Source organism: Diabrotica virgifera, chromosome 4 (genome assembly GCF_917563875.1).
Source record: "Diabrotica virgifera virgifera chromosome 4, PGI_DIABVI_V3a".
NCBI classification, from domain to species: Eukaryota; Metazoa; Arthropoda; class Insecta; order Coleoptera; family Chrysomelidae; genus Diabrotica; species Diabrotica virgifera.
This window is the reverse complement of record NC_065446.1, coordinates 28,022,305-28,048,799: the sequence shown is the minus strand read 5'-3', so window position 1 is coordinate 28,048,799 and position 26,495 is coordinate 28,022,305. Positions and strand designations below refer to the sequence as shown.

Genomic DNA, 26,495 nt, shown 5'->3' with positions numbered 1-26,495 from the left:
AGGGAGTTAGCTAGATTCAAGACTCTGGTTATGAATGAAAAAAGTGAATAATTGAGTAAATCTATGAAAGGGTACATAAAATGTTCACACTTGTCTAGTGGAGCGAGGTGGTACAAACAGCCCAATCTTATTAAGAAGTTGAGAACAACTGCATATACCATTTAAGATATTGAATGGTAGTAAAAGGTCTCTTTGTTTTCTCCGGCTCTCAAGAGAAGGAAGCTGCAGTTGATGTTGCCATGCAGTGTAATCCTGATACGTATGAAGCTTAAAAGCAATATAACGGAAGAAATTATTTTGAACTTGTTCAAGTTTCCTAATGTAGACCAAGTAGTGTGGGGACCACACTGAAGAGCAATACTTGAGGTAAGAGCTGACCAAGGAGAAGTAAAGAACTAGAATACTGCATAAGTTTGTAATTTTTATCTCTCGACAATAACCGGTATTAAATTTAATTGAATTAAAGTATCTTGCGATTCTAGAATGTTTCTTTCAGTCGCGATTCAAAAATGTTAGTAAAAAAATCCCTCCTATTTTAAAATTATCCACAAAAAGAAGTATTACATACACTATGTCGAGTGTCACTCGATAGTGGGGCTGGTGGAACAAAATTATTGTCGAGTGACACTCTATATTGGAGTGGAAAGGGTTAAGACCTTAATAAGATTTATTAGGTTGAATTAAAATATTACAATAATTTATAGAAAATATCTGTACTAGTGATGTAACGAATATTCGTATTCGCATTCGCGAATATTCGCATCTTTTTGCATATTCGCATTCGTATTCGCATTCAAGAAATTTGTGCGAATGTTTTGCGAATATAAATATCAGAAAAAAAATAATTTGAAGATAATATTAGGTTGATAAAATCAAAATCTGTTAATTTCTTATCTTTTTTATATGTATTAAGAAATGGTAACTTTACCTTGAATAATCACATTTTCAGCCTTCACTTTATTTTATTATTTTTGATATTATGTAGTAAAGCTTAAGATTCAGATTGATTTACACTAAATATCAATTAACTTTTCATTATAAATTCAGAAAACATGTCAAAAATAGACACAAATTAAAAAAACCAGAATATTCGCATTCGCATCCACATTCACGAATGTTGGTAGCAGATATTCGCATTCGTATTCACGAATGTTAAAAAAATGACATTCGTTACATCACTAATCTGTACCTTCTGTTTTATTTTTATTTTAAAATTAAGGTTGATATGAACCCTTAATTAATTTGTTTCTGATCCTAGAGATGGCTGTACTGTAGCATGTTACTGTGGTAACATTTTCAACTTAATTGTAGATTTCTACATGATGACTCTGTAATAATGTAGAAACCTGAACACTATTCTGTCCTTACACCCATTGGCTCAATTGGCCCTGTTGCCAAATTGTTTAGACAGTAATTTTATCAAGGCCTAATAACAATGTAATGTTAGCATGAAACATTTAGTCCATGATGTGATGCCGCTCCCGTCTAAAAAAAATTATGGTTCGGTTTCTCTGCGGATTCCTATTCAGAAATGTTCTCTTTAAGGAAATATGAAGTGAGCAGGGCGAAATTTTTGGCCAGAAATTGTTTAAAAATTTTTTTAAGAAATTCAAAAGATCACCTTTTTTGCTCCGGAAAATATTTTTTTAGGTTTTTTTGGGCCATTCTAACAAGAAAGGTATGTTGTCGTTTTTCTCAAAAGTTGATAGATTTCGAGTTAAGGGCGATTTAAAATCTGAAAAATGCGATAATACGCATTTTCGAAGTTTAAAAACTTATATTTATGTATATTAATATATCTGAAATAGCCAAGTGCTTGAATTAAAGTTTAAACATTTTTTTTTCAAAATTATGAAGAGTAGTCGGTTCTATCTTAAATTTAGACCGTTCTTTTTAAAATGTATCAAAGAATATAATATAGTGAGTAGAAGTTTACGGCCCTGTAACGTTTTAGCATAGGATTTTGCGTTCCAACTGAGTAGGTGCTATGGAGGTGCATAGATCTGACAACGTCCGTAGTCACCGTCATCTCATCACCGCCTGCTCTGCGGCCGTAACATCCCTCGTCAACAAGCCTCCTTATAAACGTGACCATCTGTTTCATATAAAAGCTTCTTCTATGAGCTATATTATATTCGTTCAATTCGTTGATGTTATTATGCGTCCATCCAATTTTAATGCCGATGCGGCAGGTTCTATTTCAACAATCTTCTATTTTGCACGGGAAAATATTTTTTCAGGTTTTTCGGGTAATACTAAATAAAAAAGTTTGTTTTCATTTTTCTGACAAGTTTACAGTTTTTGAGTTATAAGCGATTTAAAATTTGAAAAATGCGAACATACGCATATTCGAGTTAGAGGCTTGAAAACTGATAATTATTATTATTTTTGTAGTTGATAAGTGCCTAAAATCGAAGCATTTAATTTTAAGATTTTGCTGGGTAATCGGGGCTTATTTCAAAAATATATCGTTGTTTTTTACTTGTTAATTATGCGTGTTAAAAATAAAATTTAATAGTTATTTATGATATAAGTGTTAAAAGTTTAAAAGTACACGTTTAAGGTAGGCATGTGAAAGTTTGCAGAATCAGTTAAGCGAATTCTGCAATTCACATGAGTGCCTTAAAAATGTACTTTTTAACACGTATATCATACAATATTTTTTCTACAAACGTCTTATATATCAACAATTATACAGTTGAGTCCGCGAGTCTTTACCCGTGCGTCATCATTTAAAGCATACGGAATAAGTCGGAAATCTATTTCACGCAACAACAACTGACAGAAAGTGGCTACTGTTCCGATTACGGGTTTTATTATAAAATTTGATCTTATCAAATATATAGAATGTCAAATGTAAGTTTTGCTTCAAAATTTTTGTGCAGAATTACAGCTACATTTGAAGTAGCTTAATAAATTATTTTATTATTATTGATTAATAAATAAATAAACAATTTATAAAAAAATTCAATAACATATTTTATTTTTGTTATTTTATTCACTTTGACGGAAATCTAAACACAGTCATTTCTTTACCGTGTGAATGACGTTAGCTTTGTATGTTTTAAATATTAATTGCCAAAATATTAATTATTTACCTTAAAATTTCAAAGCCCAATATAAAATTAGTTGTGAAAACAACTGTTTGTGTAATATAATGAAACTTCAAAACGCAAAAATTCGACAAAAACCGCAAAAAATTCAACTGACTGACAGCCACAAAATTAAACAAAGCAGAAACGTCAAACAAATTGTGCTTAAAATATGAAAACATACCGAATCGTCTTTTTTGTACCTATCTCTTTTCAATGCACTGACTCTGGATGGTTCATAAAAATAACATGTGGTTTTAGTTAATAACAAACGTCAGCACGTCATATCATGAGTTTCATGCGTGGAAGAGAATGATGCTAGCTAAAAAGTATATGTTTTATCTCGCCAGGTATTAATGACGCACGGGTAAAGACTCGCGGACTCAACTGTAATTTATTCATTCTCATTTACAGGACAATGACAATACCTACAAAAACTTTTACTTGAACTTGACTGACATTCCATTTTTATATTTTTCTTGACATTACATCAAAACCGTCTATACTGTCAATACGTAAATCATAACATAACAACTATAGAATAACATCTACTTTTATTGTTGTAAGTATATTCTAACAAATTTTAATAGTTTTGTCTACAAACGTGTTAAAAATGCAATAATACAGTTTAAATTAAATTTTAAAAAACCTTTTAAACTACCTTTTTCAAATTGAGCAAGTTGTACTATTAATATTAATGTTAATAAATGAAATATGAAATATAAATATTTTGACGTAACACAATTTGACAATTCACTTTTAACTGCAGTGCCTTAAAAATTTTAAAGCACTAGTGCCTTAAAGTAGCATTTTTAACGCTCGTATGGAGTGCTAAAAATTGCATTTTTAACACGGTTGTAGAAAAAAGTTATTTAAACAGTTTCTGCCCAAAAATGCCGTCCGGCACTCTTCTAATAATGTTTAAAGGAGACATTTTTGAGCAGGAATTCCAGAGAAACTGAATGGGAAGCATTTTTCATGCGGGAGCTACCACACAACCGGGACTACTTCTCTTTAAATTTTGTATATTATTATTACTTTAGTTTTTTAAACAATTTATTTATTTATTTATTTAATTATTTACAGTTTACAGGACTTAAGCAGTCACCATATGTAAATGGGGGAAACTCCTGGAGTTGGCCGAAGAAATCAATATTCACCTTATTCATAGTCTAAAAGATACAACTACTTTCTTTTATAGGAGATGGCGCAAAGGCGCAACCTCGATCTATGCTGGGCTTCGAGTAACTCACAGTTGCAACTACTCCCAAGCTTCCGAACCGTACTCCATAGTTTCCCCCCGCAGCCAACATCGACCAGTCATAATCGAAATAGATTCAGATTGAGTTACACTAAATACCAATTACCAATCTTGTGAATTTGTTTAGAAACATTGTTTAGTTAGACAATTTCTGCCCAAAAATTTCGCCGGCACCCTTCTGATTTATTTAAAGGGGACATTTTTTAATAGGAATCCGCAAAGAAACCAAATCAGAATTTTTTTCAGACGAGAGCGGCCTCACATTATAGACTAATTGCATATTATGTTTCTCGGTAACTAAATATTCCAGTTGTTAGTCATCTCTTATCTCACACTAAAAAATGGTAATAAAATTTTATGACCGCTTGCAATCTTGTAAAAATGTATTAGCACAAATTTTGTTTATACATAAACTTTTTAACACGTTGACGGACACTGCGTCAAATGTATAAGCAAGTGTTGTGACACTATATGAATTTTGCAAAGTAGAATATACACTGGCGCGCAAAAAATTTAGGTCACTAGATGAATTATTTGATGCCTCGGATTTCCTAAACCTGTTGTCCGATTTGAATGATTTTTTTAGTATGTTATAGCTTTTTTATTTAAGAATCTTAATGTGTTAATATTGTTGCTAGACAGGTAAATGTCATTTTATACCGGGTGTAACAATCATACTGTGTTTTTCCTTAAAGTTCGGAACACTTGTGGAATATTATAGCATAGATAAAATGACGCGCTCAGAGCAACAGTGGCCTAACCCACATCCCACAATTTTACCAAAACGATATTATTACCAGGGCCGGATTTAAGGGAGGGCAGGATGGGCAGCCCCCACATTCCGGGGGCCCCCACAAAATCCCAAACAAAAAAGTCAGCACATTATTCACATAAGATAATTTTTGTTTTATGCAAACATAATTATGTATATCAAAAATAATTTCTTATTTATCGTTATCTTGAGTTGGCACTACGCCACTGAGTATAATAACATTGATCAAAACATTGCTTACTCCACATTTACAAAGTTTGAACTTAAATTTGAGCCAAACTTGCCTCCTACGCCTACAATAATTTATTTGTCTTCTAAATCATATTCTACATCACGCATATTTTTTAAATACCCTTTTTGCTTCTTCTTCTTCATGTACCATCTCCTCTAAGAAGGTTGGCAACCATCACGGCAATTCGCACTTTCGATACCGCTGCTCTAAAGAGATCAGCAGAAGTGCAATTAAACCAAGCTCTCAAATTGTTTAACCAGGAGAATGCGTCTTCTTCCGCGACTCCTACCCTGTATTCTTCCTTGCATTATTAATTGTAACAAGTTATAACGCTCGCCCCTCATAACATGTCCCAGATATTGTAGTTTCCTGACTTTTAACTGTATTTAAAACCTCTTTATCTTTTCCCATTCTTCTCAACACCTCAATGTTCGTGACTCTATCCACCCAACTTATTCTTAATATTCTTCTGTAGGCCCATAACTCGAAGGCTTCTAATCTGTCCGAAACATCCTTCTTTAATGTCCAAGCCTCCAACCCATAGAATAATACGGAGAACACGTAGCATCTCAGAAGTCTTATCTTTAAATAAATTGTAATGTCCCTGCTACAGAGTACTTTTTGCATGGATTGCAAAATAGTCAGAACACAATCAAGTGAAATTCAGTCTTTTTTGTTGAGTCATAATTTGGTTACGAGTTTGACCTTATGAATAAGTGAAAAAAATAGTGTATGTATGAATTCTAGAGAGCAAGTCCAGCCTTGCTGTCTCTAACTACAGTGGAGAGTGATAATTCTCAAAACTAAAGTTAATTAAAAATCGCCTTCGGTCTATGATGGGCCAAGAGCGTTTCATCTCTCTATAATGAGCATCAAACACGATGTCTTAAAGGAACTAAATAGATATGTCAGACATAATTAAGGAATTTTCAATTCAAAAATCTAAATAATACCCAGCCTTTAACCATACATTTTACAATATTTGTTTTTAATATTTTATGGTAACAATTTACACCTCTTGTATTTTTTATTATTTAAAAATATATTTATAAATGTAGATCAACATTTTTTTTTAATTTTTAAAAGGGAAAACTCTATACTTGGCTGTATACCATAGTTATAACAACAATTTTTTAATGGTAGGAGGTAGGGTCCCACACCAATTCTGCCCAGGGGCCCCCACTGCCTTAAATCCGGCTCTGATTATTACATTAAAGTTATTCTTTATTTAAGTGTTTTCAGATGCAGACTAGTTCAAGCAATGGTTGCTTCAGCCACTCTGCATCTGAAAATACTGAAGTAATGCATAACTTTAATGTATTAAAAGCATTTTGGTAAAATTGTGGGATGTGGGTTAGGCCACTGTTGCTCTGGACGCCTCAAATATTGAAATTAGAACTCAATTGTAGCCTTAGGCTTTCTTAACAGTTTCTTTTTTATTCATTTGCTTATGTTGGATAATAAAAAAAGTTAGGTACTTTAACAACTAGCCATGTTCTTCATCAATACAGGGTGTTTCTAAATAAGGGCGACAAACTTTAAGGGGTAATTCTACATGAAAAAATAATGACCGTTTGCTTTATAAACATTGTCCACAAATGCTTAATTTCCGTGATACGGGATGTTGAATTTTTTCTTACCAACTGACGGTTTATTTGTTGCTCTAAAACCGATTGAGATATGCAACTGAAATTTGGTAGGTTTTAAGAGGTAGTTATTGCGCATTGTTTGGCATACAATTAATAATTTTATATTCGCCATTGGCGTGCATACGGGATGTATCTAAAATATTCATGTAGAATTACCCCTTAAAGTTTGTCGCCCTTATTTAGAAACACCCTGTATTGATGAAGAACATGGCTAGTTGTTAAAGTACCTAACTTTTTTATTATCCAGCATAAGCAAATGAATTAAAAAAGAAAATGTTAAGAAAGCCTAAGGCTACAATTGAGTTCTAATCTTAATATTTTATCTATACTATAATATTCCACAGAGTGTTCCGAACTTTAAGGAAAAACACAGTATGATTGTTACACCCGGTATAAAATGACATTTACCTGTCTAGCAACAATACTAACACATTAAGATTCTTAAATAATAAAGCTATAACATACTAAAAAAATCATTTAAATCGGACAACAGGTTTAGGAAATCCAAGGCATCAAATAATTCATCTAGTGACCTAAATTTTTTGTCCGCCAGTGTAATAGCGAAATTGCTAAATTTGTTTTATGGAAACAATATGTTTTTTGTAAACATGTGGACGACGACCATGGATGTCGTATTATATTTCGTATGCATCTGTAGACGACTGTAGATGTAATGTGACAAAAAATCTACAAAAATCTACCGATTTTTTGTCATAACTCGTTATTTTAAAAATGTCGTCTATAGACGTTCTGTTCATCAACGTGTTAAGAACTAAAAATATCTGAGAGAATAAAGTCAATGTATGATAGAAAAAGAATAGAAGAAAAGAATAGGATTTTGATTTTAAATTCGGCAAAATATGTTTAAGCAAGGCGAAAACATCGTGTTTCTTGGGAAAAATATTCCCATGAGATCTTTTTGCGTAGGTAATCAGTTTCATGAGATACCGCAGAATAAGGCCCAAAAAGGTTATAATAAAGATATTAAAAATGATTGTTAACAGAAAAAAATACTCAAAACTATTTCACTAACACCAAAACTAGTTCTTCTCTGTCTTGCTCGTCGATTTATTGCATTTCGATTTAATGTCCATGATTCAGCTCCTTAGTAAAGCACACTGTGTATGGTTTGTTCAACAGTAAATGGTTTGAGTTCAATTAGTGCGGTCGTAAATATTATTAAATTTATCTGACCTGGCCCATTGTTAAGACCCACCCGGAGCGATAAGCCACCGAGGTAGACAGAGTTGGTCTTTTGCAATTAACACCGAGTAGACGGTACTCCCATAATAAAGCCTAAAATAAATTTTACCTGAAACCGGGCCTTTTATACTATTATCGGTTAATCCGGGCTGTTTATAGTGGTAACTAATTGAACTTAACCATTTACTGTTTAACATACCATATACATAACATATAATTAGACTTATTCTGAGGGCCAATATCAGATCTTTGCTGCATAAAATCTTTTTCATTTTCACGAAGTTGGCACGTGCTTTTTCAATTCTCTCTCTTATTTCTGGAGTATAATCGTTATTTTCTGTGATTATCGTTCCCAGTAAATATATTTTTTACTCTCTCAGACTGCTGGCCGCCTACCGTTAATATTTCATTTGTATTGTTGTTTTTGCTGTACAATGGGGCATTCGATTCCATAGAACTCTGGACCGTATTAAACGGAATGAATAACGCAAGGAAGTCATCTAAGATTTGCCGATGACATAGTGCTCATAAGCAACAATACAGAAGAACCAATCTACATACTAAAGATGCTTAAACATGAATCTGAGGAAGGCGGTTTAAAAATGAATTTAAATAAAACAAAAGTGATGACAAATCAAAATATCAGAATCGACTTAGTTGGAAGTGAGATCGAAAGTGTCGAAGAGTCACATGATCAAACTAGGCAAACAGAATCAAACGGACGAGATAGCTATAAGAATCTGAATTACTTGGGCAGCAGTTGCAAGACTCAGTGATGTGTTGAAAAACAAAAAGATACCAATAAATCTAGAAAAAAGGGTACTCAACAGTTGTATTCTACCAGTTATGACTTATGGAGTGGAGACCGTGACACTTACAGGGTTATCAGCCAATATATTAAGAACAACACAGAGGGCCATCGAACGAGCTATCTTAGGAGTATCTCTGAGAGAACATATTCGAAATGGGACGTACGAAACAGGACGAAGGTGGAATATGTTATTGGAAGAATTGCGCAAATGAAATGGAGCTGGATAGGACAGGACACGTGCCACGGCAAAACAACGAAAGGTGGACGAGAAACATTTTACATTGGAGATCATGCGAGCATAGTCGTAGCAGAGGAAGACCACAAAGACGATGGCTAGATGAATTCAAAGCAAAAGTGGGGAGAAACTGGTACCAAATAGCACAAAACAGAGAAGAGTGGAGAACTCATGGGAGGCCTTTGTATAGGAGTGGATGCAACCAGGCTAAAGAAGAAGTTATTGTTTTCTTTAGGGACATTCACTTAACAAGCTACATGTTTTTATGGATTCGGCTGCCTCTAGAGATGTATATTCTCGGGATGAATACAGTCACTTAATTTCCACAATATTATTGTCACTTACTGACCCGTCCGGACAAGCTCGTAAAAACCCATAACCTTTTTCAAACACAGAAACAATCCACACTACTTTACTATATTTTTTATTTTGATAGCAATTTCTGGCTGTTCTTCGTTTCTTATCAGATAAAACAATTGTTCCAGATATCGTTATCGCGTTTCCTCTTTTTACTTCTTTATCGATGATTATTCTGCCGCGCCGTTTTCATTTTCTAATATTCCATAATCTTTCTATTCCTGCTCTTAAAGAAACTGTTTATTAGATTTTTTTCTTTCTCATTTAATTTATACCGATCCAGATTAGCTCCATATAACAGTTTTAAGTTCTACTTCCATCAGACTAATCAATACGTTTATTTAACATACATATTATTAAGTGACAACACATTTTTCTTTTGTCTTATTTATTTCTGTTGTTTTCGTACAGAGAAGAAATCAATATAGATGTAAGATTTTTAAAATTGATTGTTACCTATTATTCCTTGTATATTGATCCTTTTTTATTTTTAATGTGAAGGTGAAAATATTTTTAACCTCTCCTCAATTAATTTTAGAAGTGGTTATTTACTGCTCTTACTCCATATCTATTTACATATCGTCCAATTGTTTTCCCTTAAATTTAGCTCACCACAAATGCAAAAAGTAATGGACAATGAAAATTTTAAAGATAAAGTAATAATTTCAATTAAAATCTTTAATAAACATAAAAGTGCGACAAAAGAGAAATACCATGGATGGTATTATTAGAAACACTATTTGACAAATGAAGACTATGCTCCAATTCCAATTCAAAATATAGTCAAATACAAAGCTTCAGAGATACATGAAAAAATGCAAATAAAAAAAGACAACTTTATGGTACTTAAAAACATTAAAATGCCAATTGCCAACTAGGGTTTAATCGAAACAGAAAGTACCGGCCCTAAATATATCAAAATCTAATACGGCCAAGGGGACTGAAAATATTTCAACAAAAGTAGTTAAATTAATTTCAGAAGGTCACGTTGATGCGTTATAAATAGACGTTATAGCAAGGGCGGTCATATATCTTAATTCAGGGGGGGGGGCATTTTGTACAATTAGATATTAGCTCTCAATTTCAATACAGACACAAAACGCAGAATGGGATGTTTTATATATTGAAAAGAGAAAATAACAATAACTCGAATGAAATGAAATTATAAACAAAAAACTAATACTCTACATGACGAACTCTATGTTTCGGCTCACTCCACTTTTAGCGAAACGTTCTATTATATTGTCTTCGTTAATAACAATGTCCTTGTGGACATGCATTAGTGCAAGGCCAGTTAACCGTTCTTCACCCATATTGGCCCTCAGCCAACTCTTAAGTCTTCTCAGTCCTGAAAAACTCCTCTCTGCAGATGCAACACTTACTGGAAGAGTACACAATATTTTTAAAATTTTATTAATGATTGGATACATCATTTCATCACATTGTATGAGAGCATTTAGATCATCGCTCGGAATTTCCGATTCTTTGCTGTGTTTCCATCTCATTTTCCATAAATGTAGCTCTGCAATAAAAGTTGACTTCAGCACGTCTCTAACTGTCTCAAACAAACTTCCATATTTTGCAATCAAAATTTCTACGGCGGAATGGATGTCATCTTCATTTGAATGAATTAATATAGCAGGAACACATATTTGCAGATTAAATACATCCATGGTTTATTGCTGGAAACGACACTCAATGTCGGAAATGATACTTTCAAGTAAAGGAATATATATCGTTATTCGAAAGTATTCTGTGGAGGAATGAATATCTGGATTAGGTCGATTTTTCATGAATTTATTCACTCTTGGAATACATAAATCTATATTCAAATTTTCTAGACATGGCATTATTTCTTTAAGCAAAGCATTGAAATTTGTTTCTGCATTGTTGCGTTTGTCTTTCAAAACAAGCAGCGTATTTAGAACAGCATTCTGTGTAGAGCTTATAGCCAAATTTTTTGTTTGCAATAATTTGCTCAGAGGTAACGTTATTGCCAATTCCTACGTTTAGACAAAACAAAGTGATAATAAAGCTGCAATTTGATGAGATCGCAAGTATATGCGTCCTAGCTTTACTGGAAGATTCTGTTTCGTTCCATTCGGAAATCAAATTCAAAGCTTGCAAAATTTTTTCAATCGATGCTTTAAACTGCAGAACGGAGTCGTGCCGTTCTACCCATCGCGTTTCACACAATCCAGAGAGCTGATCACCCAATGTTTGTTTGAGGACATAATTGCGTTTAGAAGAGGCTTTGAAAAAAGATATTATTTCCTTCATTACCCCTACACACATTGAACGTTTGATGATTTCGACAAACTCAAATTTAAAGCATGATTGAAACATGGACATCGTACAGCTATATTCATTTCTTTTTGAATTTCTTGGACGGCTCCTTGTTGTTTTGATGTCATTACGCTGCATCCGTCTGTACAAATTCCTACACAATTTTCCAATGGTAAACGAAATTTTTGAACTTGTTTTATCACTGATTTTCCTAAAATAGTACCATTCAAAACCGGTTCCAACGTATCGGGACTGAGCTCATAGTTCTCAGAATGACAATCTATGAATGACACAAAATCCTCCCGCACGTTGTTACCTTCTAAGTATCTAATAACAATCGACATTTGGGAAACATGTGCTATGTCAGTAGTTTCGTCAAACATAATGCTGTAATATTTAGCATCACTAATTTTTTTCACGATAACAGACAAAATTTCGTCTTTACAACATTCAATCAACTCATTTTGCGTTCTTTTGCTAATATATGTGGCACGTGACGACGTGTTTCTTAAATGCTCTTCTAAAGTTTTGTCTCCTGCTTCGATTCTGAATCGAAGAAGCTCTCGGAAGTTTCCCTCATTATTTGTCACATTGCTTTCTTCTAACAATGGCCCGTCATCTCTATGGCCACGGAAAGGTATACATTGTTTGGCTAAAAAAATTATAGATCGAATGATTGGTTTGAGCCGATTTCGATTATCCTCTATCTGCCTGGCTCGAGCACTATCTATCAAATTTCTTATATCTAAAGATCGGTTTTCGTAACATTTTATAAAATTATCGCTCGATAAAACCGCTTCAATGTGATATCGATTTGTATTATGTTTATCTAGCACACCATCCATTCCAAATAATTTTGCAAATTTTGTAACTGGTGTGGTAACCAAACTTTGCAAACTTGTTGCTTTATTTTTACCACCTGAATTTGCGAAGATAGCACAGTGCTTACAAAAAAGTCCTTTCTTCAAGTCCGAAAACGCAATCCAGTTATTTTTTTGGAGATGATCGTATCTCAAGTACCGCTTAACTAACTTGTTATTTTTGTTATGTTCAGAAAATGGAAATGAGTAGTTTTTTTCCGGAACCCACGTATTTTTCAAATAATTATATTTTTGAAAGTCTCCCAAACCACTCAAACCATCAATAACTCGACCAATGTCGTAGTTACTAACTTCATTGGACTTTTCTACAGCGACTTGCTTTAGAGTATTTTCATTATTAACTGATGTTTGTAATGATACTGTTGTAAGTCGTTCTGGCACTACGAGATTCTGTTGAGAAGACGATGAGGAAGATGACCGGGATGACCCATTATCACCCACATTTTTAATTACTTTCTTCGGAACAACAGAAAAATACGAATTCAACGTATTCGTATTGTTTGCCCTCTTCATTTTCTAAAAAAAAAGAACATTTGTGATTCCGGCCAAATGAGAGATGGATATGCCCAGGTTTTTTAATTTGAGCCTAATAATAATTTGCAGTCACTTTTCGTTCAAATCGGAATCTATTAACTTTTGTATTTCGAAATAGCATCCTATATAGCGAACATCTGCGCTGGACGAGAGAAAACTGCAGAGTATTATTTACTCATTGCTGATGTATTCGTTCCGTTAGCAAACAGAAAATTATTCCTAACCTATCTATGGATTTTTACTCACCTGTCACCCTGGAATAAAATGATGATTACAATCCGGCAATATATATAGTGCACTGCACCTATGTCACCTCTATAACTACGATACGATAGTGTATATCGGGTAGACGATAGATACTTCAGAACGTTCAAATTTCTACACAATACACAACGATATAACTTCCATAAAAAAATATGTACATAGGCATTCTTATGTTTCTGTTTCTACACTGGACGTCGCCGGTGTCGAAATTCGCGCGGGAGGCGATGCACTTGCATTGGCGTAACCAGAGTTGAAGAGACAGGCATTATGATTAATTATCATTATTACAGATTGCAGTATCTAGGTATTTCAAAATCCGTATGTGAATCCATTCAAAATAATTAATTTGCAGAGTAAATAATTTAAAATAATTAACATAACATTATCCTGTGTTACTAGACAAGTTTATTTAAGATGCATTGTCACCTTTGGGGGGGCCATGGCCCCCATGGCCCCCCCCTTATGACCGCCCTTGCGTTATAGTAGTAGGCTTATATTACCTACTAACATTAAAACATTTTGTTGTACAAAGTAATTGATATGGCAACGCTGTTAGGATAAAGTTCTGTTTGACGCGATTGAAGCAGAAGGCACTGCTATCTATCGAACATAAATATTACCGATGGTGTAGATGGCGCAATGTCATGGCGGCACAAATTCTTAGCGGCAATTCAAGATATAATTCTTGTTTAACGAGATTTTTCATATGTTTAGGAAAAAATATTCAACATTTTATTGGAAATATTTTCCATTGTTACAGTTTTATATATGTTGTTATTGAAATTTTATCCAATTTCTTACCGGTAGCTTTATTATAAGCCGAAACATATTATTTTCTCCTACTGTGGCAAAACTGTACATTCAAAAATTTAAAAAAAATTCATAAGTATTTCCTAGGATTATATCTTTATGCTGTAAGAAAATTAACAAAATTGTATGTTTAGTTTTCCCGCTTTATACTTGAAAAAAATGAGTTTTTTTGAGTTTTTTCGAAAACGAAAACATGAAGTTTGCTCAAAATTTGTCAAAATACTTCTAGTGATCACATATATCTTCTCAATTTTTTTCAAATTTTTTGAATGTGTAGTTTATTTTTGGGGGGGTTCAGATCAACCTTAATAACAAAATTAATGTCGAGTGACACTCTACATTAGAGTGGAAAGGGTTAAGATCTTAATAAGAGTTATTAGGTTGAATTAAAATATTAAAATAATTTATAGAAAATATCTGTACCTTCTGTTTTATTATTATTTTTAGGATAATTCAGATGGGAGCAATATTTTAACTGCTACACCTTCTACCACCAAGACTTCAATAACTAAAAAAGAACTCTCTGGTGCAGAAAAGAAAAGAGCTAAGATGAAAAGAGAATTTTTAGCCAATCTAGCAATTTCGACTCCTGAAGATTATGAAGTTGAACAAGAGAAACATAAAAGTAAGTATTAAGAAAGATAACCTTGAATAACCTTTCAGTGCGCTCATATTTTGTACATCAAAGTGCTCGTGACATATTTTTCATGTATTTTGGATAAATGTGAGATAAACTAGAAGTCAAACAATAAGAAATGCACATAATTTTTCCCTTGTTGCCATATTCTAAATTTGAAAAAAAATATAGGGAATAATCAGATTTTTTGACATGCCATTCCTGTTACAGCGAGCATTTTATTGGTTAGAAGTAGTGACAATTGGTCAGATGGTAAATGGTAACTGACGTCTGTCATAATATTGGAGGATAAATATAATGTCAAATTATTGTTTTTAAATTGTATTTTATTTATTTAGTTTATATTTTAACAACAGTTTACTTTTTTACCAACTTCACTTTCCCTGCTCTATGCTTGATTGGTCTTTATTTATTTATTTATTATTTATTTACGGACCGAAGTCCATTAGTACATGATACAATTAAATTAAAATGTCACACAAATTAGAAAAATAAGATCTAGTAGGTACAAAATTGGTAAATACATAACAAACAATAATAAAGAATAAAATTACTTGCTCTCATTTAACAATTGAGAGCTAGAACATTTTGAAATTGACAAATACAACTTATCCTAGAACAAAGACAATAACAGTAACAGTAGTTGACAAATCAGTCTTGAAATTAGAACATTAAGTTAAGTATAAATGTAATTGTGTGGAAAACGCAGTAAAGTCGTTCACAAAGAAATCAATTTGCGGAGATAATGTGTTTGCTAATTTAATAGTTTTAGAGAGATAGGAACTTGAACCATAATTTGTGCGGTTAATGACCTCGTGGAAGGTGGTCACAGAACGGGTGGTTCTTGAAGGTACATGTAGACCAATTTTATTTAAAAGCGGGATACAGAATTTATGACCATGAATTAAGTTATATAAGAAGCAAAGATCTTTATGTTGACGACGACTCTGTAATGAGTCAAGTCGAATAATTTGCAGTAAAGACTCATAACTTTGACCAGTGAGATGCATCTTATAAGCATAATAACGTAAGAATTTACGCTGAACTTGTTCGATTTTATTAATATGACAGTTATATTGAGGTGACCAAACACATGATGCATAATCTAAATGTGGTCTAACCAAAGAACAAAGAAATTTTAAAGAACGACCAGTTGTAAAGTCATAGCTGCATCTTTTAACAAAGCCAAGCATCTTTAATGACTTAGAAACCATGCTATTAATGTGTAGGTTGAAATTCAAGTTAGTATCAAGAATAACACCCAGATCTATAACTGAGTCAACTAATTGTAACCTAGTGTCCCGTATAAAGTAAGAATTATTCTCAAAGTGTCTTAGTCGAGTAAAAGTTATAGCATGGCATTTGTTTGCATTTAAGTCCATACCATTAAGTGAGCACCATTCCACAAGACCATTAAGATCTGATTGCAAATTGTAGTGATCTAAATCAGAGGTAATTATGTGAAATAATTTAAGGTCATCAGCAAATAGAAGAAATTGAGCAAAATTGAAGCTTTTATTTATGTCATTTATAAATAAATTAAAAAGGATAGGTCCTAAGTGGGAGCCTTGAGGTACACCCGATGTAACTATAATTTCATTAGAGAAATAATTCTTAATACGAACTATCTGCCTTCTATCTAATAGATAATTTCGAATCCAACTAAGCAGAGGATCAGAGAAACCCAACTGTTCGATCTTATGTAACAATAACGTATGGTTGACTCTATCGAATGCCTTGGAAAAATCTGTATAAATCGCATCTACCTGTTGTTTACTTTCCAATGCTTCATTTAAGAAGGAGGTATAATTTAACAAGTTCATTTCAGTTGATCTCCCCATAACAAAACCATACTGTTGTTCAATGATTACATTTTGTATAGTAGGCTTAATTTTGTCACATATTAAACTCTCGAATAGTTTAGGTATAGTATTAGGATACTAATAGGTCTGTAGCTCTGTACTCTGCTTCTATCTCCATTCTTGAATATCGGTGATATAAAACTAACTTTCCAAACGGGAGGGAATTCACTCGTTTGTAATGATTTTTGAAAAATAAAGAATAAGGGACGAGCAAGATTAAAACTACAGTATTTCAGTAACTTGGGTGGGATTCCATCAGGCCCTGGACCCTTATGTATGTTAAGCTGGGATAATTTGGTATATACCTCTGAAATAGATAAGTCACAACCAGTAATGTTGAAACTAGTGTTAGCCCTTGCACTATTTGGAATAGGACATTCGTCCTCACTATATACTGCAGCAAAGTACTGAGCAAACATCTTGGCTATGGTAGCACCATCGGAACTGGTTTGGCCATTATGGTTTAAAGTGTTCGGAATGCTATTATTGTTCCTTTTAGAATTTACGAACCTCCAGAAGCTTTTAATGTTACTAGGAAGTGTATGTTCAACGTTTGCTACAAACTGATTGTATGCTTGACCTGATAAGGACTTGCATATCGACCTCAATCTAGAAAATTCATTATAGTCTTGAGGTAACCTGGTCACTTTAAATTTCTTATGAGCTTTCTTTTTAGCAATGATGCAGTTTCTTAACTCTCGGGTATACCATTTAGGAAAATTGCCGGTATAAAACTTTTTCATTGGTACATAAACATCGATAGCGCCATATAAGACGTCTTGTTGTATGGTAGGTTTAATTAGGCGTTAACTTTAAGAAATGTTGCTGGCTAAATGGGCACAGCTCACAAAGGTCATAAAAGAAGAAGAAAAAAAATAAACATCTTACATAACCTTATATCAGACAATAGGGAGTTTTTGTGCAGCCAAATACGTATACGTAACGTATCTGTTTGACATATAAGCATGCGCAATTGATACGTACGTTCAGACGCATCCCTATCGAGACGAAAGTTACCGAATGCACAAGAGGATCTTACCCGATTACGGCGATTACCTACCAAATCAAAGAATACAGCACCCAACGGGTGGCGAAAATGATGGTAGCGAAAAAACTAATATATGAGGAAAAATTTGTTAAATTTGTTACCGGTGGGTTATGATGTCATTAAATCTATGATCTATGACATATATCCTAATTGTTTGACTTCTAAGTTTATCTCATATTTTTGAAGGTAAATAATTATAAAACATATGAATAATTTACAAATAATATTTTTAATACATTTAATTTTTACTTATTTAATATACAGTGATGAGCGCGCTAATAACCGGCAAAATAACGCAAAAGATGGAAAACATAATACACTGTGAAATAAAGAGAGATGAAATTAGTCGAGGTGGAAATTATCGATTTAAACGTATAAATTAACATTACATTACATAGTGTTCCACCTTTAGACGTTTGTGACAGGAGAATTTTATAAAATGCTCCTGTCACAGTGACCGTTGTCATACTCTGCCTATACGTCTAAAGGTGGGAAACTATGTAATATAATGTAAATTTATAGGTTCCTATCGATAATTTTACACCTTTACTAGTTTGATATCTTTTTCATAATGTAGGGATTATGTTTTCCACATTTTGCATTATTTTGCTGGTTATTAGCACACTCATCACTGTATACTCAGTTCTTTGGCAACTGAAACTTGACATTCTGGGGAAGTGACTTTATTTATGGATTTATTACTACAATACAAGTGTATAGCACCCGCGGTATGATAGAAATGCCACGCAACAAAATACATTGGAACAGCATGTAGCATAACTGCTGTGCCGCAGAACTTAAACTAATTTTTTAGCGCGGCACACCGTGAATACCGCGTGGCGATTAACGTGTTAAACAACAATACAGTGTATAAACAACATGTATATTTATTTATAAACAACATATATTTATATTTTTATTTTTAGTGTTTGCATTGGCATACTACGACAAATTGAGAGAAACATTGGATCTACAAACTTATCACAAAATGACTCAAATCCTCTGCGACTATGAAAAAGACGATGCTCTAGAACTCTACTATAAAGTTGAAGCTGTTTTAAGTGTAAAATACAAAGAATTGGCGGATGAATTTCTTCTGTTTCTTCAAGAAAAGGAAGCTGCTGCAGCTGGGCGCCTAATTCCATGGATTCAAATGAATAATCGTTCAAAATTTTTAAGGAAAGTGGAAACTTTTTTTAAGGATCAACCGGCTCAGTTGCGGAAGATATATCAAAGCCTTACGGAGTTGTCACACACTGTAGGAGTTACCAAGGAAAAGATGAAAAGTAGTCTAGTGCCAATGTTTAAAGGAAACACATTCTTGACCGATTTGTTTTTACAAAACTTCATGGACGAGCCGCCCCCACCCAGGTAATTTCTTTAATTATTATTAGTGCAGTCACTGACGGTTTTCACTTCCGATTTCGTTGAACCTCCATCGATTTACATGAAAATTGGTCAGTATTTAGAAGATACCTCAAGAAACAAAGGTGACATGGTGCCAACTTGCGCTTTTACCCTGGGGGTGGATGCCACCCCTTCTCGGGGGTTTAAATTAATTTATTAAAAATATCCCCAGAAATCGATAAAGGGACAAATTCTAAGTAAAATTTGTTATATAAAGTTATTCCAATAAATCAATAGTTTTTGAGTTATGCTTCTTTTCATGAGCATTTTTCAGTGCGTCACAAATGATAGAAAAAAAGGTAAGTCCGTGATAATACACATTTATGACATTTATTCTAACATGACATTTTAGTTAAATCTGACAGTTTCGTTGATTTGTATAGTCTTATAAATTGTACAGATTATATTCGTAGATATGCGGGTTAAGTGGAAGAACATTTTCTGTAAATGGCGACATTTCAGAAAATGAACTTCGCCCTTTATTTCTGAAAATAATATATTATGTTTTATATAAAAATGTACATTTCTATATTTTATCGTCTAAAGACGATATTATTATTATTATTATTATTATATATTATATAATTAGTAAATAATTATTTTGCGATTATAGCGCCATCTATTGACAACTAGAATAAATGTTATAAATGTCACCGACGAAATGTAATCACCGACGTGCGTTTTTTTCTGCCACATACAATTTAATGCGTTAGAAAGAAATCGAAAAACTGTGACGCACTGAAAGATACTCATGAGAAAAAGCATATTACACATCAACGATTTTGATTTTTCGTGAAAAAAATGCATGTTTTCAAGCCGTTTGGATGGAATTTAAATTTTTGGAACAACTAGATTGGGGCTCCGTTGTATTGGTTCTCATTTGTTGAATGATTTTTGTTGAATTTCAGTTTTATTAATAGTTTCTTTAATTGACTCTACAGATTCAGTGCCAAAACGAGACATTTTTATAGAAAAAAATAAAAACCTTATTTTGTAAAAGGTATATGTATTTAAAATCCCTAAAAAGGGCTGTATTACAAAACGTTTTCGGAATCAATATTCCATCATCAGTGTTATCACAGGTTTACATGCTTTAAGCCACCAAAATGTACGGGTAAAAACCCTTAATTGATTTTAAACAGTTGGGGTTACATTATATTATTTGATTTTGAAAGATGTTTAAAATATTTCCAGATTAACCCCTGGCATCACATGACATCAACTTTAACGTCACATAACTGCATTTTCTACTGACGGTTATAATGTCTAATTTAAAATTATATACAATTTTGTTTACTTTGTTGGTTCAGAATGTAAACATATAGCCCTATGACGTCACGACGCGTTTTGGGCTGGCTGGTATAATTTGAATTTTTAATGGTCTTTAGGGGCCAAACGAAAAACAAACAAAACTTTTTTATCTTTGATACATGTTTTAAATTATGTTCTGTTGTGATTTATAACATTTTTTTCCGAATTTATAATTGTATGCAAGTTCCCTATTGAGCGACTTATGATCAAAATAAGGTCTACATGGTAGACCTTATAGACCTTATACATACATGATACAATTTACAGGACAATTTACAGGACAATGTAATGGTTACTTCAAGACAATATTGATCTTGCTGAACAAAAAAGATGCACAGACAAACATTGCTTGAGATACTCATTTTATTTAAAAAGTAGCCTAGAAACTTGGGGTCACCATATCCTAAAAGATAATGTTGACTACTTATACGTTTTAGTTTAATGGAAGGACCTTATGAGGTAATCGATGTCAATAAAGAATTAGCTACAAATGATGATGAGGAACCCTTTGAAACGATAACAGTACCAGATGTAGAAGACAAATATGGCGGCATTACATGTATCTGTAGTTGTCATGAAATTGAAGATGTAGAGTTTAAATCCAGGATCAGACACTGCAGTAGATGTGGAACAAAGGTAAGAGCCTGAGACGTTTAAGTATTTTCTTCGTTGGGGACAATATTGTCCCCAACAATCAGCCCTATTCTGTAACTTTTAACAAATCGAATAGAAATGACGAGACGAATAGATAGATAGATAGATAGATAGAAAGTCGAATCGTAATTACCCGAAATCGGAATGTTGGATATCTATCGCGTCGTTTTCGTGTTTGGATTGGCATTCCGTAACTCACATCGTAATCAGTGTAAATCGAAAACGACAACTTTTATTTGACTCGCTCAGGAGGAGGTGGCAACACCGCACTGCAAAGTGAAATACAGTTTATCCCAAACCCTTCTTTCAGTGCGTCATAGTTTGTCGAATTCGCTCTAACGCATTAAGCTGGAAGTGACAGAAAAAACGTACATCCGTGAATATTATACATAGAACTTCGTGAGAAATTATGTATTTGTTGAAGGGTATTTCCATATTAAAGCGACTTATACTTATAGATGTATAATTGGTTGACAATTACATTACTCTAAATAGATAAGCAATCCATGATGCGACTAAAGATAATTTGAAACAAAATTAATCTATCGTGACAGTATTTTCACAATGTTAACGGATAAAATGACAATTGTAATTCTAGGTTAGAAATCTGTCAACGCCGTAAGTATAAATATGTTATGTTATTGGTATATTCGGACATTGTATAGTGAAATTGTATTCTATATTTACTTATTGTTTCCTTAAAATATTTTAAATATTAATATTCTGGCCAATATTTATATAAATATTGATATTTATGTAAACATAAATTTAATATTCTGACAACTGTCAGATTTAACTAAAATGTCATGCAGCGATTCGCGACCATAGATATATAAGAATAGACAAGCCATACTGAGCAAAATAGCGTAACGCGCGGGCAGTCGATCGGTGGTCTATCTATCTCATTTTACTAAGCGATCCTGCGCATGTGACAGACAAAGATGGCTAGACCACCCAAAGTAAATATTGACCATTGATATAAAAATACCCAGGATAGAACCTTTGAGCAAAATTCTGGCGTCCAAAGTAGCTAAATAGTAAAAAGTAGCTGATAACTTGACATAACAATGCCGACGCTTGGTTTCCGGAATAATTTCTTGATTTACCAACAGGAATGCATTAAATTATTGACTTAATACTTGCTTAATACATAATGTTACCTGTTTTACAATGTGTTTTACATTAAAATATGTCACCAAATAAAATATTTATTATTTATTAACCCCATAAACACCTGTCAACGCCAACATCATGTCAGAAATTCTAAACAGTATGTGACGTCAGTTCCGTCCCAGATCAGATGCATGTAAAAGTATATGTAGTTAGACCGCTTGATATTGACCAATGACGTCAGAGCGGCCCATACCTTACCTGGTCTATTCTTAATATGTCTATGGTCGCGACATTCTTAAAATCTTGTATGACGTCAAAATTAATGACGCACTGAAAAAAGGGTTTAGGATAAACTGTAAGTATTGTGTGCGAAGAATTCATAAAGAAGAAGAAATTTTGGTTTGTTTTGGATGGTTTTGGTTGTTTGACAAATTCAACACAACAAGAATGAAAATGGCAAGCGGAACATCGATTGGGAACACGAACACCAAAGAAAAAACATCTGATGAGCATTTAAATTACATAGTAGACTTTGCACGGCAAAAGTAAGTTTTTTCCCTAAGAAAATTTTGGTTTTTACACTAGATACGTTCAAATCTACACATTCTACCAGTAAATTAATTAGAGTAGGAATTCTTAAAATGTTTAATGATTTCTATTAACCTTAATGCTGTATAATTATTGCTATATAAAATTAAATATACAATTATCTAAATAAATAACACAGACTAAAATCGCTAATTAACTTAATGTCCGACTGGTATATTATTTGACAAATAACGACATGATCTCGAAGTCAGTTAAATATGACATAATGCCCTATAAAATAACGCCCTTGGGCATTAATTTAAATAACTAGTTAAATACTGTCAAGTTGACAAATAAAAACCTAAGTAAAACTATGGTTGCCACAATTACGTTACGACTATTGCTGCTAAATGTACTTATTTAAAAACTAATTAATTAAAAATTCATTCAAATTTTTTGCATTTAAAGAAGAATTTAGTCAGGACATTAAATGTTGAAGGCACCACGGGCATTATAGATAATAACGCTTTCGGTCAACATATTCGGTATATACACCATTGACCTCAAGCGTTATTATCCTTATAATACCCTTGGTACCTTAATAACTATAACAAATAAACGTCAAAACAACAATAATAATGCCAAATGCGCAAGCGTTAAGACCGATTACGATGTCGAAATGTGATCTCGACAAGGCTTGTCTATCAATTTCTACTTGTTCCGATAGTAGAGGTCGAGATGAGTTACAGAATACCAATTCCTACAAATTCCGATGCGATTTGCTGACCTCTATTCGATTTGACTCATTTCTATTTGATTTGTAGTTACAGAATAGGCCTGATTATACTTAAATATTATTTTTCTCATAGGCATCTTTCAGTGCGTCACAGTTTTTCGATTTCTTTCTAACGCAAGTTGTAAGTGACAGAAAAAAGATTACGGACATTTATAACATTTATTCTAGTTGTCGATAGATGGCGCTATAATCGAAAAAAAATTATTTACTAATTATATAAAATATCTACGAATATAATCTGTACAATTTATAAGACTATACAAATCAAAGAAAACACCATTTTATAAAAATGCAATAAACACAATAATTGATTTGTTTTTATGCCAAATTGCAAATAAAATCTGACAACTGTCAGATTTAACTAAAATGTCATGTTAGAATAAATGTTATTGGGACCGTGCAAGTTGCGCAAAGCGACACCTATTTCGACGCTCTGCACTTTTATTCGCACTTTTAATTGTATTGACCAATTACGTTAGTCCTGGTTGCTGGATAATTGTCAAGGCCATAGCCCAAAAAAATAATAAGAAGAAAAAATAAGATTCAGGTTATGTGATGAAAACGTAAACAATTGTATGTAGTAAATAAAATTAGTTATTAAAATGCACTACTGCAAGCAAAATACAATTAATTACATTTACCTTTATATAATAATTGCATATCATATCAATATTGTGGAGCAACATATAATTTTTCTCCTTCAATGACAGTGGATATGAAATGTACGTCAATTTGATAATTTCAATTGACAATATGAATTATTTAAGAAAGTTGCAGTATTTCTCCGCTATTCGCGCACGATCGTTTCACGTATCCCTTCCAAGTACTTGCACACCGCGAATAAATGTGTATTATCACGGACTTACCTTTTTTCTGTTATTTGTGACGCACTGAAAAATGCCTATGAGAAGGACTTTACCTTAGTTTTAACTTAACATTCGAATCTCTTTATAGTTTTTGAACGGCAGAGTATATATCCAAACAGGAAGAGGACTGCGACCAGCTGCAGTATCGTTTTTAAATAGTTCAAATACAGATCACAGTTCAAGATTATCAGAAAAATCTTCACATAGTTTTATTCGTCGAAAAAAGCGATCCGATACTAGTCCTTCGAAGCAAGTGAGCCAATCTTCTGTGAAAGATAATCCTGACGAAGTAAGTACCTAGAATTTAACTTATTTACTTTTGAGAGTATTTTTTATTTTTATATGTCATTGTAAAAGTAAGGGTACTTTTTTCTGAACTGCGTAATATTAAGGTACTAGTACATTTTAGAAGACCAAAAATAATAATTTTTTTCAAGAATTTTTTTCTCAGAACGTTTATTAAAAATGAACATAAAACTTTTTACATATTAATACCTTACTCTTATAGAGTACAAAAACTATATCTTTTTTCATTTATGCACGTACACTAATATTGTAGAGGGCGCAAAAGTCGAGGCCTCAAAAAATAATGGCGGACAGTTAATCTCAGGATTGGGATATCTGAAACAAAAAAATCGTACTGCATATGATAAATGAAGGTTTCTTACGTGACAATTTACCACAATTTGACCAAAAAATAAAAACTAAATATTTTTTAACAATGAAAAACTGAAGAAAAGCGGGCAATTTTTTCACAAAATTTTTTCAAATTTCCGTAAAATCTTTTTTTTGCGGAATTTTTCACTAACGGTGGTAAATTGTTACGTAAGAAACCTTCCTCGTGCGGGTTTTTTGTTTCAGAGATCTCAATCCCGAGATTAACTGTCCGCCATCGGAACTACTTTTACATCGAGGCCCCGACTTTGGCGCCCTCTACAATATTAGTGTACGTGCATATATGAAAAAAGATATATTTTTTGTATTTTCTAAGAGTTAGAAAATGAAAGGTTGAGATATGCAAATGAAATTTGGTAGGTTTTAAGAGGTAGTTATTGCGCATTTTTTGACATATAATTAAGAATTTAATATTCACCATTGGCGTGTATACGGGATGTATCTAAAATGGTTATACCCGTATGCACGCCAATAGTGAATATAAAATTCTTAATTGTACGTCAAAAAATGGGCAATAACTACCCCTTAAAACCTGCCAAATTTCATTTGCATATCTCAACCGGTTTTAGAGCAATAAATAGTTAGTTTGCAAGAAAAAATTCAACGTCCCGTATCTCGGAAACGAAGCATTTGCGGATATATGTTTATAAAGCAAACGGTCATTATTTTTTCATGCAGAATTGCCCCTTAAAGTTTGTCGCACTTATTTAGAAACACCCTGTATTGATGAAGAACATCGCTAGTTGTTAACGTACCTAACTTTTTTATTGTCCAACATAAGCAAATGAATCAAAAAAGAAAATGTTAAGAAAGCCTAAGGTTACAATCGAGTTTTAATTTCAATTACTCGGAACACAGAGTGTTCCGAGCTTTAAGGAAAAAACACAGTCTGATTGTTACACCCGGTATAAAATGACATTTACCTGTTTAGCGACAATATTATTACATTGATATTCTTAAATAATAAGGCTATAGTATACTAAAAAATCACTCAAATCAGACAGCAGGTTTCGGAAATTCGAGACATCTAACATGTCCTATTTTTAAGGTGTTCCGTTAATTTGAAGGTGTTTGTATTTTTTCAACTTCATCAAGAACGTGCTACAAAATTACTTACAATTAGATACAAGCATATCATTCACAATATTATTACTTACGAAAGATCGTATTTTATTTTATTATGCAAATTATATCAGATAAGCGCATGTTGT

General features: G+C 32.9%; 1 protein-coding gene across 3 annotated transcripts in view; it reads left to right on the top strand.

Moving 5' to 3' along the window:
- Positions 1-26,495, top strand: part of LOC114349332 (uncharacterized) — a 94,948-nt gene that overhangs the window by 56,851 nt on the left and 11,602 nt on the right. For all 3 annotated transcript variants that reach the window (XM_028299671.2, XM_028299672.2, XM_050648088.1), the window contains 4 exons: positions 14,835-15,012; positions 18,861-19,305; positions 21,090-21,288; positions 24,698-24,898. In XM_028299671.2, the coding sequence (XP_028155472.1) occupies positions 14,835-15,012; positions 18,861-19,305; positions 21,090-21,288; positions 24,698-24,898 (1,023 nt within the window). The remainder of the gene's footprint in view (positions 1-14,834; positions 15,013-18,860; positions 19,306-21,089; positions 21,289-24,697; positions 24,899-26,495) is intronic.